We start from the raw sequence: 25,166 nt of genomic DNA on the forward strand, positions 1-25,166 counted from the left end.
TAACAGTTATACCCAAGGAAATAATTTCAAACTCATCAGCTCACTTCCACCTTATTCATCCCGTACCACTCAGAAAACATTAGACCTGCTACCAAGCATGGTCTAGCCTCACCAGGGCACATGGATAGTTTTGTGAACTCCATGTTCTTGCCAATGATCTGAAGCTAAAGCAATGCAAGGATGTGCAGTACGGACTTTACTACACAATTGGGTGTAAATTTGAGGAGGAAGAGGGATGATGGGGATGGTAATAATTTTCAGTTTTATCCAGCTGGAACCAAGGTAAGCTTTCTATAAAGTTGCTATACTTTCATGATATCTGATATTTTCATCCCTGATAACATTTGTGTTACTGTTGATATTAAATTAATACTTTATACTTATTTCCTTTTAAAAATAGGTGAGCTAGTTGGAATGTCTGGAATATTTACCCTGGCCATTATAGGGCTTTTTTTAAATTCTACAAATTTTAAACCAGGAGTTGAAGCACTTCTTCTCAAGTGAGTGGCTGGCATATTTTCACTTTGTTTCATATGTTAGAAGCTATAATATTATGATAGTAACTATATATACATCTGCATAATCAAAGCAAGATACCGACTTAAAAACTACCCCACTAAAAACCCTTTCTAAAAACTCCATTGCTTATGTCTTCTAATCCTCTAATTTTAAGCATTATTTGTAACCTCACTTGTGTTTATGTTGGCTTTGTTTTCTCACTAATTCCCTCAAGCTTCTGACCAGTTATTCAGGAATTACCACTAGTCAAAGCTAGGGTTAAGGTAAGGCAAGTGAAGCACTCATTTCAGGCACAAAATTTGAGTGGGTGCCAAAAAAACTTAGTAATCAAGATAAATATTATTTTAATGCAATATTTTTAAAGTTGAAATTAATGCAAAAAAAATCCATGGTGGTACATTAAAATTTTAAATAAAGGTAAGAGCAATATTACCAATAATCCCTTTTACCTCAGGCTCCCATATAGCTCCACATGGCACGGCTACAAGAATGGACGATCCGTATTTTAAGGACAGTGAAGAGATACCCTGCAAAGCAACTTAATTAAAAGATTAAGCTAGGGTATTTGAAAAGGATTGGAAGAGTTATAAATGGAAGTACAGCCAAGCTAAATGTCAGCAAGATACAGTTAGTAGAAATGCGCAAATTGCTCCCTGCCCACAGGCACTCAGCAGAGTGGTGAGCGGGGTCTGCACCAGCCCAGAGCAGTGCTTTCCGTAGTGTCCCCACAGGCAGGAAGGGAACTGACCTGAATCACACAGTGGTAGCATGTGTATTAGCAGGCGTCCTATACATTATCGGTGATTTTAGGAGTTTTGGAGAACATTATAGAAGATAGAATAATTTCCGAAGTCAGAAGCTTAAAAGTATAGGATCTTAAAGAATTTTGGAGCACTTCCCTAAAATTTCATGTCCTGTAACACTACAAACCAACAGTACCAGCAGCTAGGCAGAATTAATTGGGCCACAATTGTAGGAAGAATTATAAATATTACATGAGTGTTTATCTATGGGAAGTGATTCTGAAGACTCCCTTTACCTCCGTGCTCTACTGTAAACTGGATCTCCCCTGAAGATGTTACTTTCCTTGCATTCCTTAAAAATGTGGTGTCTTTCTCACCCGCATCCCTGGTATACAAAGCCTAGAGTTGAGGTGGGTCATCTCTCTATACCTCATTTCTAGATCATTCTTTCTGATTCTTCTCCTGAAGAACTGAATTTTGAAGCTCACACCATCGTATTATACCTTCTGCTGCTCTCTCGGTTGCGATTCCCTCTGGAGATCTGAGTCACACTCTCAGGTTCATGGCGATTTCGGCCCCTCTCGCTGTGACTCTATTCGACACCATGACTCCAAGACATGCCCAGTGCTGTCAATCAACATCCACACAGTTGGTCCTTCTACTCCCTTACCTTTCAACTCCCAGACCTCCTCTCCTCCTTATGAGCATGTCCACCATGCTGCTTCAACCACTCATTTATGTGGCCATACAGATAGATGCTTTCTTCATGATCTCGATTTCAAGAATCTTACTGTCTAAAATAGGTATCATCTTCTGGAGCCCGTGACAGTAGAAATCTAAGATAATAATGGTAAATCTTGCTATGTTCCACAACAATCTACAGCAGGTCCATGTTACTCTCTAAGAGCAGAGGCGCACCATCTCCCATCATTTCAGCTTACAGCCTTTAGGACCCCAGTTCTAACAATTCTGCAAACACCCTGAGGCTATAATGCATTGATCCTGTAATTCTATGATATCTGATATTTTCATCCCTGATAAAATTTGTGTCACTGTTGATATTAAATTAATACTTTGTACTTACTTCTTTTTAAAAATATGTGAGCTAGTTTAAAAATAGGTGAGCTAGTTGGAATGATCTTTTACTGATCCTCACCTGCCTCACATCCTCCTCACCCAAATCATTTCTTTTGTTTAAAGCCATCTAACAACTTCTCATTCATTTGGCTGCAGGCCAAATTTGTTTCAATGGCAACAAAGTCCTAAAATATGTCCCCCTGTTATCTCTGTGATTCCTTTCTACTGCTCTCTACCCACCTACCCTGCTCTAGCCACACTGACCACCCTGCTACTGCTCAAACATGGCAAACATGTTTCCTGGTTGGGTTTGTGTCTGTGTTTTGCTCTTGAAGTGTACATCCCATATATATGTGCATGCTTGCCCTACACCCTGGCAGAGGTGGCTGCCTCACTTATTTCATGCTTCTAGTCACACATCACCTTTTTATAAGGAAATTCTCAAGAGCTGCTTTATTGTCAACCCATATAATATTTTATTTCTAGCAACTTGACATCCCTAAATGTTTAGCCCATAAGTCCTTATCATTCCTCTGGGCTAGTCGCTATTCATCACTGGACAACAAAAATAATACAGCTGCTGATATCGATTGAAGCAAACTCTCCGAGGGTGAGCACATGGGATTTCTGATCTTAGAAACTCTCCTCTGGTGATTCTTCCACACAGACAGGGTTGTGACCCTCTGCTACCATAAAAGATCTAGATTTATTAGGATATTGATCACCAAATGAAGGAAAGGCACTTTAAAAAAAATATTCAGAAGCTCGTTTCCTGTGTGTCTGATTTTCAGTGTACACACATACACACACACACAAGTACCCACACATCCATCAGATGGCTTTGGGACTTGGTTTGCTGTCCTCACTCTGAATGTCGTGGGGACTGTTTCCTTAGAGAATTTGCTTTCCTGTCCATCAATTCTCTCCCATTAATTTCTACCACATGTGAAAGGGTCTGAATTGCTCCTCAATATTTGTTGCTTCATTGATTTGATTACATTTTATGCTAATTAACAAGACTATGATTTTTGGCTTTTTGTGACATTTTTCCACAATGTTAGAAAGATTTTTTAATTATGTAATTGCTACATTAATAACAAAGTATGATAGTGGTTCATATTTCATTTGACATTCATGTGAATGAATTATCCTACTCAATTAAGGTTTACAAGTGATTTCATTAATTGTATGGGTACATGGGTGTATATTTTAAGGGACCTTATTTTTGGTACTATGTACACAGCGGAACAATTGGATTTGCTTTTGATAGTGGAGTATAAAGAAGGTTGAAAAAATATAAAAATTACATAGTTGGTCATAAAATATATCTTAGTGTGTTTCCCTCCCAAGTTAATGCTTGCTACATTTAAATTCAGAGAGTAACAGAATTAAACGTATGGCCATATAAACATATACATGAAAGGGTTCACAGTTCACAGCCTAGAGTAATTAGCTTAAGTTCAGTCACAGAAAAAATATTTTGAAAGATTTGATTTCACATTTCGTAGGCTATAATGTTTTATATCAAATTTTCCTCTATAATGCCTCCTAAATATAGTTCAGTAACTGAAATTTCTTATAAATGTAACAAAAAAAGGTTTTCCTTTAGTATTGAATTTGTTTTTAAGCAAAAGTAGTATTCCTGGAGAAGGGACAAAAATTATCTTTAAAAGGTCTGACAGTATATGATAAAACCAAGCTACCTTCCTCTCATAAAATGGCACTCACGTGCCTTTTCAATTTAGCGTGTTATAAATACAATACGTTGACATTAAAGTTGTTAAATATATATAGCTTCTTATTCTCCCAATACCCAAACAGGACCAATATTGGCAAATGCCTTTTCCAAACTGCTTTGCGTGCAGCAGATGAGAAGAGCCTTGGAATGGTGCAGTCTTTTCCTGAGCTCTGCAGCGCTTGCACAAACTCATGCTCACAAATGCCGAAGACTCTTCAAAGGGCATTCATGGGAATAAAGGATTCATTCACGTCTTCTAAGAGCTAGCTAGATTTTAGGAAAAGGCTTAATTCCATCACTGTGTACATCAGACCAGCAGTTCAGTATTCCCTTTAAAAATAAGCCATTTTAGCTTTCTCTAATGTTACAGGCACAGCCAGTATTTTTGCGCTGGGTGAACCACGATGCCTGAGTTCTGTCAAAAGATACAGCTGCGACCTCGACTTGGCTTTCCCAGTCATCAGAAAAGAAAGTCACTAACTTACATGGAGTGTAAAGTGGTTAAAATTACTTTGAATTATTTGTTTATTTGCCTTAGTGCTCCTTTTTCTCCCCAGTGAAATTATGAGCCACTTGAGTGTTGGTAATTGCCTCACTCATTTTTATTTTCTTAATACTACCTAGCACAATACTTCTCATAGATGAGCCTTGCAATAAATACATTAATTAACTATATTTAATTTTGTTTCTGAAAATGCAGATTCTGGAATTGTCTATCATTTGTTGCCCTTCTTATGGTGTTTACTTTCATTGGACTTTTAATTCCTGCACATACATATTTATCTGTATCATTATCTGATGTATATTACTTATTAAATACCTACTTCACACTTATTGTTTTAAGGTAAGAATGTCATTTGAATTTTTCTGTTTATGGGACATTGAATAAACCCAAAGATATTTTTAAATAACATAAATGTCTCATTCCCTAGAGTGAAGAATTGACTTTTAAACTTTTCAAGGAATCATCGCAAATTAATTAGCTTAATGTTGCTCTTCCATTTTTAACTGCATTTAGAAGAATGCAAGCATTGTGTAAATTTTTTGAAAATTAGAAGAAAAGAACTTTCATAATCTTACTACCTAGAGGTAGTAAGTTAACCACTATTAACATTTGCTATAGTTCTTGCAGTTTGGTTTTGTTTTCCTATGAGGTTTCATTAAGTTTAACACCTGTAATGAATCAAAATTCTATCTTGCTTTGTTTGCTTAATATGATATAACAAATCATTTCCTGCTAATTAAATTGTTTAATTTAAATTAATTTTAATTCATTAAATTTAAACATATCTATCATTTAATTTAAATTTTGTAAACGTCCCTTCTGCTAAAATAATTTTGTAGTCCCTTTTCGAATGTTAAGAGGCAGGAAAGAGTCTGCCCATGTGGCTGAAAAGGAGATGCTATGAAAGGAGGAAAAGCCACCACAACCAGAGTCTCAGCTCTTGAATCTCGATCACTCAGATTGCTAGCATTCTACTTCCATCCAGGAAAACCAGTTGAGAGTTCACATGCAGTTGGCAAGGGCCAACTAACTGGAAATCAGTCTCAAATGATCAGACACAAAAGCGTAGGAACAATATGTGATTGAAAGAAGAAATAGAAATGAGTTAACCAATATTGGACAGACTCAGCAAGATTTCTACAAAGAAGAAAGGGGAGACTTTTTTCTTTTTGCTTCCGATTCATTAGATTTGCTTTTATTTCTTTTTGGGACCCAGATAGGAATATATATCTACACAACACCTCCAACTTTCTTTTCTGCCTAAAGGAGCACCACTCGAGGGTGGACTCACCCTACTACTCACCTAGCAGAGAGAGACAGAGACTAGTGCCACTCTCTTGCCGCATCCTGTGTGGTGCCCGTCTGCCTTCCTCTGGTGCTCTGTCAACAGGGGGTGAAAGGTGGCTCATTTGTTTGAGAGTAGGCACTTCCACAGGAAATAGGATAGAAGAAAATGGAAAGAAATTTCTATGAAAATAACTTTTTAAAATTTGTTTTGTCAAAATTTGTTTTGTCTTTCAGACTTCTGGTCTTTCTAGCCATGAGCCCTCTTTTGTCTCGAATTGGACACGGGTTCAACTGGCGCTGGGCGTTCATAATAGTCTGGAGTGAAATGAAGGGGACGCCCAACATCACCATGGCCCTGCTACTTGCCTACTCGGACCTTCCTCTGGGATCAGAGAGGGAAAAATCTCAAGTAAAGAAAGATGTGTTTTCTTTTTTTTAATCTGAGTATTTTATAAAAACTGTTGCTGTGTACTAAAATATGCTATTGCGGTGAGGTAGCCCCACCCCACTTGGCCTGTGGGAGTGATTAAGCTATGATGGCAGGACTGGGGAGGGAAGGAACACCTGGGGACTTCCCTCTTCTCTCTGAGGCTTCAGGATTCCTAAATCCCTTCATTACACTCCTAAAATAAGTTGGTTATAGAGGCTAAAGGAATTGAATTTATCAATTAAGTGATTAAATTAAAAACGTAATTTATGTCCTGATACAAGATATGCATTCAATAAATGTTTTTATTTTTCCTTACTCTTAATACCCACTCGGGGAAAGCAGAGACCTGTCTATGGCGGGCTATATTGTTTTTGGTAACTTTATGAATGTGAGGACACATTTCATGATGCTAGGAATCAAAACCTTTTAATTGTGAGGTGAATTTGCCTCTGAGATAGCACCCCCAAATTCTGCCTTACAGCATTGCAGGCCTGACTCTCCTGCCACCTCATCTCAAGGTCAGATATTACAAGGAGCTTTGTAAGAAATTTCTTATGCAGACATCACAATGCATCTAAATACTTTCACTGTAGTTTTTGTTTCTGTTTTTTTTTTTTTTTTTTTACACAAATTCCAAACGTAATGGGAAGAACAGCAAGGGAATTTCTACATGTGTTTAAATTATAGCCAAATCACTGAAAACATAATATTCAAACACTCATTTTAAAACTAAAATTATCTAATATCACATGACCTTGCCTTCTTTTTAACATGCCTGAATAATCAAGATGAGTTCATTACTATTCATCCTGACCAGTGTAAGGGGAAACATGAGTTCTGACATTTTTATTTGGCTACTGTTTTCTGTGTGACCATCAGCAAGTTATTTAATTCCCACCCACCTCACCACATGTCAGTTTCCTCATTCCAAAAGATCTGACTTAATAATTAACACCAGTGGTTTGCTAGTAAATAACAAGTTCATTGGGAAACGGTGGTCTTTTTGACAAATGGTGCTGAATAACTGGTCGATCATTTAGAAAAAAAGAAAATAAAACCTCTGTTTTCACTTCACACCATATGTAAAACTGAGCCAAGATGGATCATGGACTTAAATATAAAATCAAAAACTCTTGAAACTTCTGAAAGGAACCATTAAAGAATACCTTTGTGACTGGGATGGACAAAGGGTTCTTAGAACATAGGAAATAATAACAACTTCATCAACATTAAAAACATTTGCTCATCAAAAGATAGTTTTACAGAAATGGATAAGTCATAAACTAGGAGAAAATACCCACCATACATATATCTGACAAAGCACTTCTTTCCAGAATATATTTTTCAAAATCTACAATTTTTTTTTTTTTTTTTTTTTTTTTTTTGATAGGGCAAAATCTACAATTTTATAATAAAAGGAAAACAACCCAATTTCTAAAATAGGCAAAAGAGTTGAACAAAGTTTCAGAAAGAAAGATGTATACCACTAAGCTCATTGAAAATGCTCAACATTGTTACTCTAGGGAAATACAAATTAAAACTGATGAGAAACATAATTATATCTAATTTATATAGAGGTTTTAGAATTGGTAATTCTTATCTACAGAAATAGAAATTAGAATAGCAGTTGCCTACTGTGGATTGAGGGATTGATTGGGAAGGCACACTAGAGAAATTTGGGGGGATATGAGAATAAATATATTTATAGGATTGAGGATCATTGGGGGGATACATAATGTCAAAACTTACCAAATGGTACACGATAAGTACATTTCAATATATGTAGATTCTATTTCAGTTTTTTAAATTGACAATGCTTGGGCTGCATCCCTGGAGAATTAAATCAGAATATTCAGTTGGAAGCATCCTGGGCACCAATATTTTTAAGCTTCCACGTGATCCTAATGTGCAACCCTGAGAGCCTCTAAGTGTGGTTTCATGGTCTGCCCCTAACCTCCACCTGTGGCCAAAGAACAGAGGACTGATTAGGGGACTAACATAAATTCTGGAAGCGAGAAATCCTTAAATCAATAAAAGTGTGTGGTCTCAGACTGAAGTGCTGTTCCACTTGTCCATAGAGAACAACTTAGGATATAATTGGAGAAAGAAGTCAAGTGGCACCAAAGATATTAATTGCTCCTCCCTGCTGACAGTGAAGGGATGCCAGAGAGGCAAAGTATGAGGTGGAGCAGACATGACAAGGCCTCTGAGATTTTCTCATTTCCCAGATCTGAGGCACATCTGATATGGTTGTAACATTGAGCAGAGGACTGTGTGCAGTTATGCACATGGAGGTGTGTATAGTGGATAAGAATTGACAAAGTACTGGCATATTCCCAGAGTCCAAGAAGTGCAGAAGTGGAATTTAAGGACAAGTGTTTTTTTCCACTGTCTCTATATTTTTACTTGCAAACCATGTGTCCTGATTTTGGTTTGGTTCCAAAAACATAGATGAAATACATGCAGGAAGATAAAGAATCCCCAGTACTTTGATTATGCCCGCATCCAAATCCTCCCCCGTCATGAGCTTCTATTGACATTGTACAACTTAGCTTAATTTACATTCATAAATACAGAACATATCACATGAAATTGTCACTAACACTTATTTTGTATTTTTTTTCAATTCTAGTTATTATTTCATGGAGTGTCAGTATGCTTAGTTTCCTTGATTGTCAATAGATTGATTTTGCCAACGGCAGTTAGTAAACTTGGTAAGTCCTTCTAATTACAACTCTGAATGAAGAGAAAAATATTCTGAATATGATAAAGAATTGCTATTAATGAAGAAAGAATCCATACAAATACAAATCAATACTGTTTAATTGAAGAGGAAGGTGGATCTCTATGTAAAGGCATGTGAGTAGAAGGTTTAGGCCAATGAGCTTGTCTATTTACACTAGTAAATAAAAGTTGCTTATTTACATTAGTCCAGTTTAAGTAAAGTCACACAAATTTAACTCAGTTATTCAAGGGGACGAACTTTTATTAAGACCTTCCTATATGCCAGGCTTTATTCAATAGTGATACATTGTGAAGACAGATATTTCTCAGTTGATGGAGCTTATATTGGAGAGAGGAGAAACAGACATTAAAAAGTCAAATAAGGTAATATTAGACTCATAAGTAAACAGGTCACATGTAAGTAAGATAGAAAACACAACAGGTGCTGGACTCCTAAGGAAATTAGAAACTGGGTGTATTCAAGGAAAGAGGGCTTCAGGTGTTGGGACCTTTGAGAACAATGCAAGGTAGTAGAGGAAGGCCAGATGTGAGAGGTAGGAGAGTTTGACGACGATGAGTTTTGGATTTTAATTTTATTCTAAGGGCAAAAGGAATTCTTTGGTTGGTTTTAAGCAAGTCAATGTGATTATATGATTGTCTTGCCACTGGGTTTCCGCCACGGGCAAGTTCACTATGGATTCAGTGTGACCAAAGAAATGACAGTAGAACGTTCTTGGTGAAAGGTTTTATTACCTGGCTCGTTCTCCTGATGATAGGTCAAGCAGTAGAGTCTCCGCCTCCGCCAGAGCACTGGGTGGGGCTCTTTATATACAATGTATTGCCCACACGTGTAGTGAGCTAGTCAACCAGGGCCAGGTGAGAATCCAGGCCATGGGAACCTTCATTTTATCCACAATGATTAAGGCCTTAAAAAGACGATTCTAATTCTGTGGATAACTTCCTGGGGACATGAGGAGAATAAAGCGGAAATATCAGTTTTAGGAGGCAATCACATTATGCTACATGCCTATTTTAATCCCCTACTTTTTAATGATTGAGAAATTGAGATCTTGAAAGTTAGAAGTTGTTGCCCAAGATCACATAACTAGGCAATTTGTGTGGTTCTTTTAAGAACCAGAAACAAATTGCCCTGGTGCCTTATATTCTCTTATTTAAATTTTATATTAAGGTATTATTGATATGTACACTCTAATGAAGGTTTCACATGAAAAAACAATGTGGTTACTACATTTACCCATATCATCAAGTCCCCACCCATAACCCAATGCAGTCGCTGTCCATCAGTGTAGTAATAATGCCACAGATTCACTATTTGCCTTCTCTGTGCTACACTGTTTTCCCCGGGAACCCCCACACCATGTGTACTAAACATAATACCCCTCAATCCCCATCTCCTTCCCTCCCAACCTGCTCTCCCACACCCCTCCCCTTTGGTAACCACTTGACCCTTCCTGGAGTCTGAGAGTCTGCTGCTATTTTTTCCTTCAGTTTTGCTTCATTGTTATACACCACAAATGAGGGAAATCATTTGGCACTTGTCTTGCTCTACCTGGCTCATTTCATTTAGCATAATATCTGACAGCTCCATCCATGTTGTTGCAAATGGTAGGATTTGTTTCTTTCTTATGGCTAAATAGTATTCCATTGTGTATATGTACCACCTTTTCTTTCTCAATTCATCTACTGATGGACACTTAGGTTGCTTCCATATCTGGGCTATTGTAAAAAGTGCTGAGATAAACAAAGGGCTGCATATGTCTTTTTGAATCTGAGAACTTGTATTCTTTGGGTAAATTCCAAGGAGTGGGATTCCAGGTCAAATGGTATTTCTATTTTTAGTTTTTTGAGGAACCTCCATATTGCTTTTCACAGTGCTTGAACTAGCTTACACTCCCACCAGCAGTGTAGGAGGGTTCCCCTTTCTCTGAATCCTTGCCAGCATTTGTTGTTCTTAGTCTTTTCGATGCTGGTGATCCTTACTGGTGTGAGGTGATATTTCATTGTGGTTTTAATTTGCATTTCTCTGATGATTAGTGATGTGGAGCTTCTTTTCATGTGTCTGTTGGCCATCTGAATTTCTTCTTTTAAATCCTTATATTCTTAACTACTCTACAACCCCTCATATTTTCCCTCTAATGGCATTTTTTTATCAATCTGAAATTTCATCTTTATGGATGACATTGCACTACCTAATCTCCCTACTTTCTTCATATTTGCAAAAAAATTTTTCTTTCTTTTTTATTCTCTGACTTGAAAATAGTAAAATGGAAAGAACCTCATTAAAGAGATAAAGATTTGCAAAGAGTATCATGTGTGCTACTTAGTAGCTAAATAAGACTAAAATTCTTATTATGAGCATCTGTTTACTTGCACTGAAAACAGTGAACATTTGCTGATGGAATATTATTGCTTACCAAAGAAGCTTCAATGGCTCAAAAAAGGAATTTGTGTCTAATCTAAGAATCAGTCAAGTCTTAATGAGGAGATAAATAAATATTTATCATATATATGATCCTATATATAGATAGGATATATATGTATATATGTACATTTACTTTCTATGTGTATATATGCATATATATATCTCCTACAAAATATGTCCTATATATATGTATATGTCCATATATATTTTATATGTATTATAGAGAACATATATATATACACAAACATATGTGTAGGAGATATATATTGGGGAGGTATAGATATTCATATATATAGACATACATTTTCTACTTATATGTCTCCTACAATATATATCCTATATATCCTATATATGTATGTACAATGTATCTGTACATATATTCTACATACAGATGTATACACAGATGTACAAAGAAAAAGATTTAAGAAATTAGCTCATGTGATTATAAAAGCTAAGAAGGCCAAAAATCTATAGTTCAAAGGCTGAGAACCAGGAAAGCTATTCATGTGTCAGTACAAATCCCAAAGCAGGAAAGGACTGATGTCAAAGCAGAGAGAGTGAATTTCCTTTTTCTCAACTTTATTCTGTTCTGGCTTCTAATGGATTGGAGGAGGACTGCTCACATTAAGGAGAGCAATCTTTATTCTCAATTTAAATATTATTCTTATCCAGGAACACCTTCATAGACACATCAAGAATAATATTTAACCAAATATCTGGGTGCCCCATGGCCCACTCAAGTTGACACAAATTTAATCATCACATCTCTGTTCCTTCATCTTTTCATCTGTTGAACTGGGAAAAAGACTTACCGCAAAAGGTAGTCAAGATGATCAAAAGATTTTAATACATGCAAAGTGGTGAGCTGTGCTTTCTCAGGTTATAGTAAGAACTCAATAAATATTAGTTGTTAATATTATGTACCTTAGCTTTTGAGGAGTAGGAAAGTAGAAAATTTTGAAATTGTTAGCATTCACATTATTAATCAATTTATTTTATCTTTAACTTAAAAAAATCATGACAATATGAACAAAAGGAAGCTTTATAATCCATATCAAACAGGTGGTGTTTCCAGATGGCTTTATGGTGAATTTTACCAAACACTGAAAGAAGAGTTAATAACTGTCTCACTCAAACTATATGAAAAAATTGAAGATGAAGGAAAACTTCAAAATTCATTCAGTGAGGCCAGGATCACCCTGATACCAAAACAAGACAAGGACAATACAGAAAAAAAACTATGGACCAATATCCCTGATAAATATTGATTCAAAATTCCTCAACAAAATATTAGCAAACCAAATTAAAAAATACATCAAAATGTCATTCACCATGATCAAGTAGGATTTATTCCAGGGATGCAAGGATGTTTCAATATCTGCAAAGCAATCAATGTGATGCACCGCATGAACAAAGGAAAGATAAAAGCTATGTAATCATCTCAACTGATGCTGAAAATGCATTTGACAAAGTTCAACATTCATTTATGATAAAAACTCTTAACAAAGTGGGTGTAGAGGGAACATCTTAACACAATAAAGGCCATATATGCCAAACCCTCAACTAATGTCATACTCAACAGGAAAGACCTGAAAGTTTTTCCTCTGAGGTGAGGAAGAAGACAAGGATGCCAACTCTCACTACTTCTATTCAACATAGTCCTAGAAGTCCTAGCTGTGACAGTCAGACAAGAAAAAGAAATCAGGAAGGATAAAGTACAATTGTCACTATTGGCTGATGACGTGACAATATATATAGAAGACCCTAAAGACTCCACCAAAACTGAGTTAATAAATGAATTCAATAGTCACAGGATTCAAAATCAATGTACAGAAATCTGTAGCATTTCTATATACAAATAAAGAAGTATAAGAAAGAGAAATTAAGAAAACAAATCCATTTACAATTGTATCAAAAAGAATAAAATGCATGAGGGTAGATCTAACCAAGGAGATGAAAGGCCTGTTCTCTGAAAACTACAAAACATTGATGAAAGAATTGCAGACAACACAAATAAATGGAAAACTATCCCATGCTCATGGATAGGAAGAATTAATATTGTTAAAATGGTCATACTGCCAAAAGCAATCTACATATTCAATACAATCTCTACCAAAATACCAATGGCATTTTTCAATGAACTAGAGCAAAGAATTCTAAAATTTCCTTGGAATCACAAAAGACCCTGCCTGAATAGCCAAGGCAATCCTGAGAAACAAAAACAAAGCTGGAGATATCACATGCTCCAATTTTAAACTATACTACAAAGCTACAGTAATCAAGACAGTATGGTACTGGCACAAGAACTATACATAAACCAATGGAACAGAATAGAGATAAACCCATACCTATATGGTCAATTATATAGGACAAAGAAGGCAAGAATATATAATGGGGAAAAGACAGTCTCTTGAATAAATGGGATTGAGAAAACTGGACAGCTACATGCAAAAGAATGAAACTGGATCACTGTCTTTCACCATACACAAAGTAAACTCAAAAATAAGCTCAAAATGGATTAAAGACCTGAACCCATAAAACTACTAGAAGAAACCAGAGGCAGTTTACTCTTGAACAGCAACATAAGAAATTTTTTTCTTGATATGCCTTCCCGGGCAAAGAAAAGAAAAGCAAAAATAAACTAATGGGATTACATGAAACTAAAAAGCTTCTGCAGAGCAAAGGAAACGAACAAAACAAAAGGCAACCTACTGGGTGGGAGAATATATTTACAAGTGATATATCTGATAAAGGGCTAATTCCAAAATATATAAAGAATGTGGTACATATGTACAATGCAATATTACTCAGCCATATAAAAGAAGGAAATCTTGCCATTTGTGACAATGTGGATGACCTTAAGGGTATCATACTAAGTGAAATAAGTCAGACAGAGAAAAGCAAATACCACATGATTTCACTTATATGTGGAATGTAAAAAACAAAACAAACAAAATAGATGTGTAAATATTGACAGTGGACTGTTGGTTACATAGGGGGATGGGGATGGAGGGATAGGTGAAATAGTTGAAGGGGCCAGAGAGGTACAAACTTCAAACTATGAAATAAATTAGTTACAGGAATGGCAGTACAACATAGAGAGTATAACCAATAACATTACAGTATCTTGGTATGGTAACAGGGTGGTAACTACTCTTTCCATGGTGGGCACATCTGGAACCAATATAATACTGTATATCAACTATATTCCAATTAAAAAACAAAAAATAAGAAAACAAAACGGTGGTGTTCCTAGTATTTTAACATGTGCTCCTTGTTTCAAAGGTCTCCTTGATGTCACATCAACAAAAAATAAATCACTTTATTATACATTTCAACACTTTCAAGAGCTTACCAAATCTACAGTCTCTACACTCAAATTCGACAAGGATCTTGCTAATGCAGATTGGCACATGGTTGAGGAAGCACTTATACTTCAAAACCCATATGCGGTAAGCAAGTGTTATCTTTTGTTTATTCCTTCAAAGTAGATATGACTGCCCTTAAATAAGATAAATGTTATAAATATTAATTCACAATTTTTAATACTTGTAACTGACAGAGACATATTGGCAACTCCTTATTTATCATAATAGTAGGGAATTTTGTGACCACTATGGGGCAAAGTAGAAGTGACAATCCCTTTGAGTATATAGAAAATATATGGTGAAATTCCAAAAGTATAATTGGAGCTGCCTTTAAAAGATATCATAAAAAGAGAAGAGTGGGTCTTAGAAAATGACAAGCTTTTTACTAGATTAAGGGTAGACAGGTGCCTTAATTCAGCATTTAGTCATATATTTAGGCTTTTGTATATGCCAAATACTTAATAGGCCCTAGCTTCTGGTTAATATTTTTTAATATAATATAGAATTCAAAGCCAGTGTCATAAATTTATATGGGGTGAAGATGTCACCCCTTTTCCTGAGCTATGTTTGAGAATCTCTGCAGTCAGACTTCTTATTCATTTACAAGCATGTAACTCACCAATCAGTCATGACTGCCATAAGGAGGAATAATGAAAGTTGTTCTGGGGCCTCAGGGCCACTGCTGCTTTGCCATTTCCTGTGTCATGTCCAGTTTTCAGTACAATGTTTTCCTTCATCACACAACATGAGGGGCCTGCTTTTAGGAGAGTAGATGTAAGATAATTGGTTTCTATGAAATAGAATTCCCTAAAATCCACTTCCTATCCACTAGCTGGTGCTTGAAGCTCCAGAATGGGACTCAGAACCAAGCCCTCTGCTGCAGGAATCCTGCCAGGATTTCTGGATGAGACAAGTAACAGATGAAATCCAGGGATTTTTCTATGATAGCTCCCAATATCTGACTGTGGCTTTTTGCTAATCTGGCTGCATAGAATCATCTGAATTTAAGGTTTGAATTGATTTTCCAGCCCCTACCCAGGAAATTTCTGATGCAAGTGGTCTGAGGAGGGTCCTAGGAATATGTATTTTTAATCCATTTATCCAGCTGATTCTAATGCTGTATCAGGGTTGAGACCACCACTCTTGTACTTGATCTGTTTCAGAAGGCAGATAATCAAACAACTGCTTTCTCTTCTTTACTATGCAGATGTGATGGGTATCATAGGAGCACTATTATAGATAGAGCACTAGCCTTGGACTAAAAAAATCTGGGTTCACATCCTAGCTTTGTCACTTAATAGCTTTGTAATTAGAGCAAATCTTTTTCTTTCTCTCAGCTTCAGCTTTTCTCAACTGTAAAATGCAGTTATCCATATTCCCATCACTTAAATCCAAGTTTGCTTTCCAGTCTACCATAAGTGATCAGTTTAAAGCAGTGGTTGTCAAATTGTAGCTGCAGCATAACCATGGAATGGGTTTGTAAAAACACAGATTGCTGGCCTGTCACCAAGAGTTTCTGATTCAGTAGGTCCATGGTGGGGTCTGAGAATGTGCATTTCCAACAGTTCCCTGGCGATGCTGAGGCTGCTGAGGGAATCACATTTTCAGAACCATTGGTTTAAAGTGTGATCATATATGTAGTAGCTTTTATAAACTGTTACTAATTCAAAGTAAAGGTAAAAATATAACTCCCCAAAACTGGCCATTATTTTATCTTCTAGATAACTGCAAATGATGAGGAAACTCATGTGAACATCTTTTTCACAAACTTTCTATAATTTTTTAAACCAAACTGGTATGTGGATTGGTTGAGGCTTATGCTAACAAATATGTTAATATTCATAGTTTTTTCTCTTGCTTTGTGTTTTACTTAGTTGAACCAAGGAGAAGCAACAGGCCATCAAAAGATGAGATGTCCAGACTGTAACAAGGAAATAGATGAGACCCTTAACATTGAAACAATGGAGTTGGCCAAAAGGCGTCTCTTGTCAGCACAAATAGTTAGTACTTTATTATATTCCTTCAAAATTACTTTTTGACCCAAAATTGTACTGAAAACTTTATCCCTTTTTAAAGACATCTTGATTATGCTTAATAGATTGTTACAGAGGAAAAGGGAAGTTTGACATTGTCTTAGGAACCAGCTTGACTGCAAAGAAAAAAGAAATAAAATTCACTCTAATTAGCTTAAGCAAAAGGTATTTTTCAGGAGGAGTTGGGGATTTCACAGTTCCCATTGACAGGATGTTATGTAGTCAGTTCCATGATGTTGCCCCTCTGGGTCCAAGCCAGCTTTTTGTGGAAGGATACCACACAGTCTGCTAATAACTGCAGGTTGAGGGTAATATGTTTTCATATCAAGCCTGGAATATAGAAACTCTGCAGCAGAGCAACATACAGGACTATGTGGGAAATGGCCAATAACTTAGTTACTATTTTCTATCCAGCTCACGATCTTGACTAGTTGCCATGACTTGTGCTCTCAAAATGTTCTTGTTGGGCCTTCTGATTGCATATGAAACTGTCATGCATTTCTCAGCTATTCCAGCCATACAGGACTCTAACCATTCTGCATGCTCTATCTGACTTGGGGAATGGAAGGACTATAGGGTAGGATTGTTCTCTCTTCAGCAGTAGTCCTGGCAGACAAATTGATTCTCAAAGGCAGATTTTCCAAGAACCTAAATAACTTCTTTAAGTAATCAAAGCAGTGCCACGGTGGATGAACTTATGCCCTTGTGGTGCTTTGTTCATCAGCAGATGTTATGAGATCGCGTCTTTCAGTTCCTTTCAGATTTTTTATTTATTTCAGGAAAAGAGAGCATTTAGGATCCCTCAAAATCAATGCAGAAACACCATTTTGAGTCTTGCTTTCATTATTAAAATGATGTATGACTCAAGGCTTACTCTTTTTAGTCTTTATTCTCCCTATTTGTAAAACAGGCAATTTATGCTAACTGAGTGGCCTCTTAGATTCTTTTTTCTTGTGATATTCTATGTATTCTGCAATATACATACCATGTACCTTTTTTACTTCTTGCCTTAAATGTTTGTTTTCTATAGTATATCTTGGTTGATTTTGTTCCAGGTGTTGGATCTTAATCAGGAAATCCTATTTTTCAAAATAGGTTGGATTTCTTTGTTAGATCATCTGATTTCATATCTTTTTAGTCCTTCATTTTAGACATATTTTCATGCTTATCTTGGTTTGTTCCTGCCATCTCAATTCTAATGTTTGCTGCTCCCGACAATAATATTAATTGGTCTATTACAGTTTTCAAAGTTTTGAGAGTTTTTATTTAAATCTCAGCCTGTTCTTGTTAACTGGGGCAATATCTTCTCTACTACTGCATGTTAGAAGAGAAAGTACAACAGAAGAAATCAGTGGTACAGGAGAAGCAGCAGCCATAATGGGTGAGAGGGGAGACAGGCTTTAGGTTCAGAGAGAACTGTTCCTAATGTGAACTTGGGAAAACTACTTAACTCTCTGAGCCTCACCTTTCTCATCTATAAAATACCCATCTTCATAAATTTGTTGTAAGAATCTTAAGTAATCTTATGTAAAACATACACAGATCAGTTTTTTTAATAATATAGTAGAGAGCTGAACAAATGGCAGTTATTTTTAGGAATGAACCTACTCTAAATTCTTTCAATTTGGTGTGAATGATCATTTAAGAATTAACATTTTTCTAACATCTAATTGTTTGTCATTTGTGTTGCTAAGCTTTTGCGAGTTTTCCTTATTATTTTCAGCTTTTTTATTTTTCCATAAACTACAGTGTATATCTTTGAGGATACTGAAAATATTTTAATCTCACATTATTTTATAAATAGTGTAATGAAGTTTAAGGAGAAGAATGCTACTCTATCGAATTCTTCTTATTAAAGACACATAGTCTTTTGATCCTTCATCCTTAAATTTAGTTCTATCCTTTCTAGTATCCCCCAAGAGAAAGACTGGGGTTTAATATCCATAAATGATTGTACAGACAGAATGTCTTCCATGGAACCCAGGAATCTCTAATCACAGCACACATTCCAATTTAAGAGGTTGGTCTGAACAATGATTCTCAACAGCGTTCAGCACACAGAGGTTAGGGGCGATGTCAGACAGTGTTTTTCCCAACATTAAATGTGGTGTCTGAAGCAGAACAGTATCTTGATATATGGACTGAATGAAACAAAGGGCCACATTCTGCACAACAGTAACAGCTCATTCAGTGCTTGTAATAGACTAGACACAAGAGAGTTCTGTTGTCAGAATATTTGGGGAAATGGAATTCAATAAGGATTTAAAGCAGGATCCTTTACTGTAGGATTTCTCAGAGGCCTTAATTTTATGCATTACGAACTTTAGGATGCTCATACAACTTGGAGCAGTTCCCACACTTAAGTGGCTAGAGAACTCTACTTATTTTTGAAAGCCTAATGAACATCTTGCAGGAACCTAGTTTTCTACAAAACCAGTTAAGCTCCACCCAAAGACCAGACCTAACTTCTGCACTGATCTCACAGTCTGAACTCCAGAGCGAGATTCTTTTTATAAAGATACTAGATTATTTGGAGATTTTGACATTTTTCTCACAGATTATTTTTCCACACAGGGACTACCAAATTGTCATTGTTATCCATGCTGTATAATAATTTGACTCAATGTTTCTTTAAGGCAAGCTACCAGAGACAGTACAAGAATGAGATTCTGTCCAAGAAGGCAGTTCAGCTGCTGGAAGGTGCAGCAGGAAGCTTTGGTGACAAGAAGGGAGAGTAAGTATATTGTCAAGGAAAGCTGCCATCCTAAGCCACAGTATTTAGGAAATTGTGCAAGCGAGTTTTCTACCTTTTGTCTGCTATAAGGTCATCCAGTATTATACACAGGCCGCTGTCCGCTCTGCCCTCCCACAGTCAGGCCAAGTCACCTGCTTTCAGTTTCCCAGACTTGCTCTGTTTCTTCAGAGCATCTGAACAACCTGCTCCTTCCGACTGGGGTGCTGTTCCCTTTCTCCTTTTGTCCCCGCTCCCACTAGGGCTGAATCTTCCCAACACACATTTTCTCTGAATACTCAGCAGACACTTGCAGTGGTTTCTTTAGAGGTAAATCTCCACAGTAAGAATGAGCTCCTCAGTCAGTGTATTAGGGAGTACCCTCAGATCATCCTGTGGAAGGGTATAGAATTCGTAGAAAGAAGAGTTAAACAGCAATGCACTTGCAACAATGTCCACCCGAAGTCCAGACATACCTTCTTGTTCTAGACTACACTCCTGGTACCAATGACGCCAAGATTCCCTACTTCAATAGCCCTAAACTCATTTCTAGGGTGTTCTTAGGCCTCTTCCCCTGAGCCATCATCTCAGAAGCAAACTGGGCCTTTGGTGTGCACACCCCAAAACCTACGAGATGTGCCAGCCTGGGCTCAACTCACATGCATTGGCTTGTGGTACACAGTGAGGGATAAAGCTGTTTGGGAAGAGAAGTTGCCAGTCACTGGGGCACATTCTCATTGCAGTATGAGTACAGGTTTCAAAAAGTCTTAGAGTTGTAAGTTTAAGCCTAGCCATGCAAATCATTGTAACGTTGAAAATAAAATATTATCTTATTTAGAATTTTGTTTTCTAGATTACTAATGTTTAAACATTTCCATGTATGGTAGAAGTACCTCCGTTTGCCCACTTGCTCCAAGCCTTTAAAATTCTTAGGGGACCTGAATGATGTTAAGGGAATGGTGGGGGAGGGGAGGCCTGGGCAAATGAAATCAGTTTAAAACAACATGATACATACTCTGAAGAAGACAGGCACAGTGTACAGAGAAATTTTTAAATGAATCAATGACATGCTGAGGTATTATTACTGCATTATCCAGGAGAGGTTAGTTTTTAAAAAAACAGTATAGAACAATTCAGCCCACTGCCTTGATTTTTCCTCTTTAAACCCTCCATGAAGGCAGAAGCAATATGAGGACCCCGAGTAAATGGACACAAAGAGGATATTGACTGTGGGAAGAAGGTGAAAGGTTAGACTTGAAGAGACAATGAAGGCAAATTTTGGAATATATTACATTCTTGTTCATGCATGTAAGAGATAAATGTTAAATATTAATATGTGCAAAGCTATATGCCAGGCACTGGGGGAATATCAAGATCAAGGAAATGGTGTCCCAATCCCCAGAGAACTTCCTATTAATTACACCTGTACTCAGCACTTGCTTCTCTGCTGAGATGCCTTGGGACTGATTTTGTCATTTTGCTGATCATTCCTATCGGTACTCCCATGTGTTTGATGTCCTGTGGCAAGAAGAAAGTCTGAGGAGAGAAAGAATGGAGGTATTTAACAGGAGCACCAGGACCTGTACTAAATATCTGTGTAACTGTCTGAGAAATAACATTTTGAAGAGAGCTTATATTTATCTAGTGCTGTGCCAAACACAGTTTTAAAACATTTTACATGTGTTTCCAATTTAATGTCACAAAAATTCTATGAAATAAGTGCTATTACTTTCTTCATTTTGCAAATGAGGAAAGTCAGACAGAGAGATTAAATAATTTACCCAGGGTCCCTTGACTAATTACAGAACTTGGATTCAAAGTTACACTGCCTCACTGTCCAGCTAAATATTTATACTGTTTTCCTAAATCAGATCTAAACAGTGAATGTGTTGATAAAAATAAGAATTCAGGAGCCTGAATTACTTAGTAATTTGAGCTGTAAAATACCACACACTTAACTGGTAACACAGTCTTTTAGGTTTCATAGGAACTGAAAAATAATTGGCTCTTAGCTTGGATAGTAATTTCTTCAGGAAGGCTTCCTGATTCCCCAAGATTACATTAAATTCCACCCTTTGATAGTCCAGAGTGCCCTGTTTTCTATTATCTCCACCACAACACTTACTACACTTTACCGCAATTGTTATTTGCATGTTTTACTCCTCTAGTCTGCTAGATCCTTAAGGGAAGAAGCCAGTATTTGTTTTGGTATATCCTCAGTATTTAGCAAGCATGATATATTCAATAAATATTTGTGAAATCAGAAATGAATCAAGTCATATACACATTCATGATTTTCCATGTAATTACTACATTATTATATTGTATCACAATAAATTGAATGACTCCACTCTCTTCAATTATATCAGTATCCCAGTAGCAGAGAAATTGCCCAAATTTCAGAGTGAAAACATTTTAATCAATATGAAGTTCAAAGCTCCACCTTTGAACTTAACTCATCATGTCCTTCCATTAAGCCACATTTTTAAGGTAGGACCTCACACCCGAGGACAGAACCCTATCCTCCGCCTGATGGAGACTCTGAAAAAGTGTCTGGTCAGCAGCAGGGAAGTTCCTCCTAAAACCAAGGGAACAGCTCAGCAAGACCAGCCGCAGCACAGAGGTCTGAACTGTCTCAGTAAAAACGCCAGCACAAACTGCGGACAACTGGGGCCAAGTGCTGCCAAAATGGCTCTTGGGATTATACGACCCCTGACTTCTCCAAGTAACTATTCTAACACTTTTCTCCACCACTTGTATTTTCCCCATAAATTCCCTGACTACTTGCCCAGAAGATAAAAGAAAAGACATGGGAGGATGTATGAGATGGGCTGGATGCTTCATACATACTTTCTCATTTAATTATACCACATAATAGATATTTTTACCTCCACAAATTTTTTATACTGTCTGTTAAATGAGTAAGCCCCATAATCTTACTACATACTTATATATTTACTTATATTTACAGTCTCATGACTTGGATCTATGCCCAGAAAATTGTTTCATTCCCAGTCATCATTGGACAAAATAGTCTTTCTGTTTTCTGAAAACACTGCATTAGGCTTACCCTAAAATTTTTAAAGTATGTTTAAAGATTTCCTTCCTTTTTTCTTAGATACATGAGTCTTGAGGCAATAAAGAAATATTATGAAAGCATAAAATTTCTTGGATTTATTAGAAAACTATTGCTCAAGTGTGTGTATAATACTAAAAAGGGAAAAGGGACCCCATCAAGGTAAGTGCTTTTGTACCTTACTGGAAATTCTATTATATTCATTTAAAATCCCTTTTTTATTTTTGAAAGTTTATGTTCTGCATACTTTGTAAAATCTTTTGAGGTAGTTTATAACTAAAATACTAATCTACACACAAAAAGCTACTTAAGGAAAAAAAAGAGATAGTATAATAACTTTTTTATTATTGAGATAAATTTCACATAACAAGATTAAGCATTAACCATATTTAAATGTACCAGTTAGCGTTGCTTAGTACATTCACATTCTCACATCACTCTCCACTCCTTATTACCCTCAGTTCCTGAAGAGCGCTTGTTTGATTTCTGTCTTTATGAATTTACCTATTCTGAATGTTTCATATAAATAGAATTATAAAATATGTAGCCTTTCTTTTTGGCTTTTTTTAAGTCTGCATAATGTTTTCATCCACACTATAGTATATATCTGTAGCATAAGGTTCATCTAGTTTATAGCATGTTTCAATATTTTATTTCTTCTCATGGTTGAATAATAGCTCATTGAATGGTTACAACATACACTGTTTTCTCATTCATTGATTAATGGACATTCGGGCTGTTTTCACTTTTTGGTTATTGTGAATAGTGCTGCTATGAACATTCATGTACAAGTATTTGTTTGAATACCTGTTTTCCATCTTTTGGATATGCACGTAAGAGTGAAGTTGCTGGATCATATGATAATTCTATGTTTAATTTATTGAGGAGCCACCAAATAGTTTTCCACAGCCACTGGACAATTTTGAAATACAGAAGTATGAACCCATCAATTTTACTTTCCTTTTTCAAGATTTGTGTAGCTATTTGGGGTCCTTTGCAGTTCCATGTCAATTTTACTGCAAAAAAAAAAAATGACATTGAAATTTTCATAGGGATTGCATTGAATCTGTAGATTGCTTAACAATATTAAGCTTTCCAATTCATGAACATGGGATGCATTTCCATTTATTTATCTTTAACTTCTTCCAGGAATGTCCGGAATGTACATAGTTTTCAATGTACAAGTCTTTGGTTGAATGCAATCCTACATATTTTTTTCTTCTTAATGCTATTGCAAATGAAACTATTTTCTTAACTTCATTTTTTAGATTGTTCATTCCTAGTGTATAAAGCCCAAATGATTTTATATATTGATCTTATATCCTGAAGATTTGCTGAATTCATTTATTAGCTTTAGTTGTTTTTTTATGAATTCTTTGGGTTTTCTGTATATGAAATCATATCATCTATGAATACAAATAAAATAGAGATAATCTTACTTCTTCCTTTCCAATTTGGATTCTTTTTATTTCTTTTCTTAGATTTGAGGAGAAAATATAGACTCTTCTTCTCAATAAAATATCAAAGGCCATGTGGCTTTTCAATCCACCACACTCAGTAAATGCCAAAAGGATATTTTGCACAATGTTTCCTTAAAAGCCTTCAATACTGACTTAAGCTAGAATTTTCTGCATAATTATTTCTGTTGATGTAACTTAAAGAAAGGGATATTTGAAAAATGAGAATTGATAGTCAATGTATCCTTTAGGTTATCTCTTAAATATCATTCATCTCGAAGTGAGTAATACAGATCCTGGAGTCAGATGGCTTGATTTATAATCCAAGTCCTTATAATTTATTAGCTGAGTTAATCTTTCAGGTCTCAGTTTCCTCACTTGAAAAATGGGTATAGTATAATTTATGCCATATTCTTGAGGATAACTAATATATTTAAGGCATCTGGCCAAGTAACTAACTCATAGTAGTAACTAAAATGTGCTAGTTGAGTTCTCTTCTGTCTACCTGATGGGACTGTTGTGAAGATTACATAAATAGTTGTGTAGAAACACTTACTCCAGGAACTAGCACAGGGTAAGCACTTAACAAATGTTAGCATTTATTATTTAGTGCTGAATATTCAATACTGAACTGTCTAGCCAATGGATGAAGTCATTAAAGATGAGCAAGCACACAAGGAAACAAATAACCATGAAAGAATCAGTGGAAATAACAGCAGATTTATAGCTCTAAAACTTCAGTTATTAGAATTATTCAATATGAATTATAAGATAAACTATACTGAAATGTTAAAATTGACAAGTAATAGAATCAAAAATATGAACAAGTCCAATCACCAAAAGAAACTGAATAGAAAAATACATATAATTCTTAAATTAAAAATTCAACTTAAATTATAGAATTTAATAAAATATCAATATTGTATATCTAATTTGGGGGGATGTAGCTAGAGCTACACAAAGAAGAGCAAATGCATAGCATTTACAGGGCTTCCATATCAATGTCAGAGGTCTGAGAGAAAAAACTCAGGATCC

The 25,166-nt window shown here is 36.0% G+C and overlaps 1 protein-coding gene across 6 annotated transcripts in view; it reads left to right on the plus strand.

Moving 5' to 3' along the window:
* The window catches only part of SLC9C1 (solute carrier family 9 member C1), an 85,640-nt gene that overhangs the window by 16,845 nt on the left and 43,629 nt on the right, over positions 1 to 25,166 (plus strand). For all 6 annotated transcript variants that reach the window (XM_073230408.1, XM_073230409.1, XM_073230412.1 and 3 more), the window contains 8 exons: positions 401 to 500; positions 4,778 to 4,921; positions 6,104 to 6,278; positions 8,932 to 9,013; positions 14,752 to 14,918; positions 16,709 to 16,834; positions 19,504 to 19,601; positions 22,717 to 22,836. In XM_073230408.1, coding sequence (XP_073086509.1) covers positions 401 to 500; positions 4,778 to 4,921; positions 6,104 to 6,278; positions 8,932 to 9,013; positions 14,752 to 14,918; positions 16,709 to 16,834; positions 19,504 to 19,601; positions 22,717 to 22,836 — 1,012 coding nt within the window. The remainder of the gene's footprint in view (positions 1 to 400; positions 501 to 4,777; positions 4,922 to 6,103; positions 6,279 to 8,931; positions 9,014 to 14,751; positions 14,919 to 16,708; positions 16,835 to 19,503; positions 19,602 to 22,716; positions 22,837 to 25,166) is intronic.

The sequence above is a fragment of the Manis javanica genome, chromosome 3 (genome assembly GCF_040802235.1).
Source record: "Manis javanica isolate MJ-LG chromosome 3, MJ_LKY, whole genome shotgun sequence".
Classification (NCBI taxonomy): domain Eukaryota; kingdom Metazoa; phylum Chordata; class Mammalia; order Pholidota; family Manidae; genus Manis; species Manis javanica.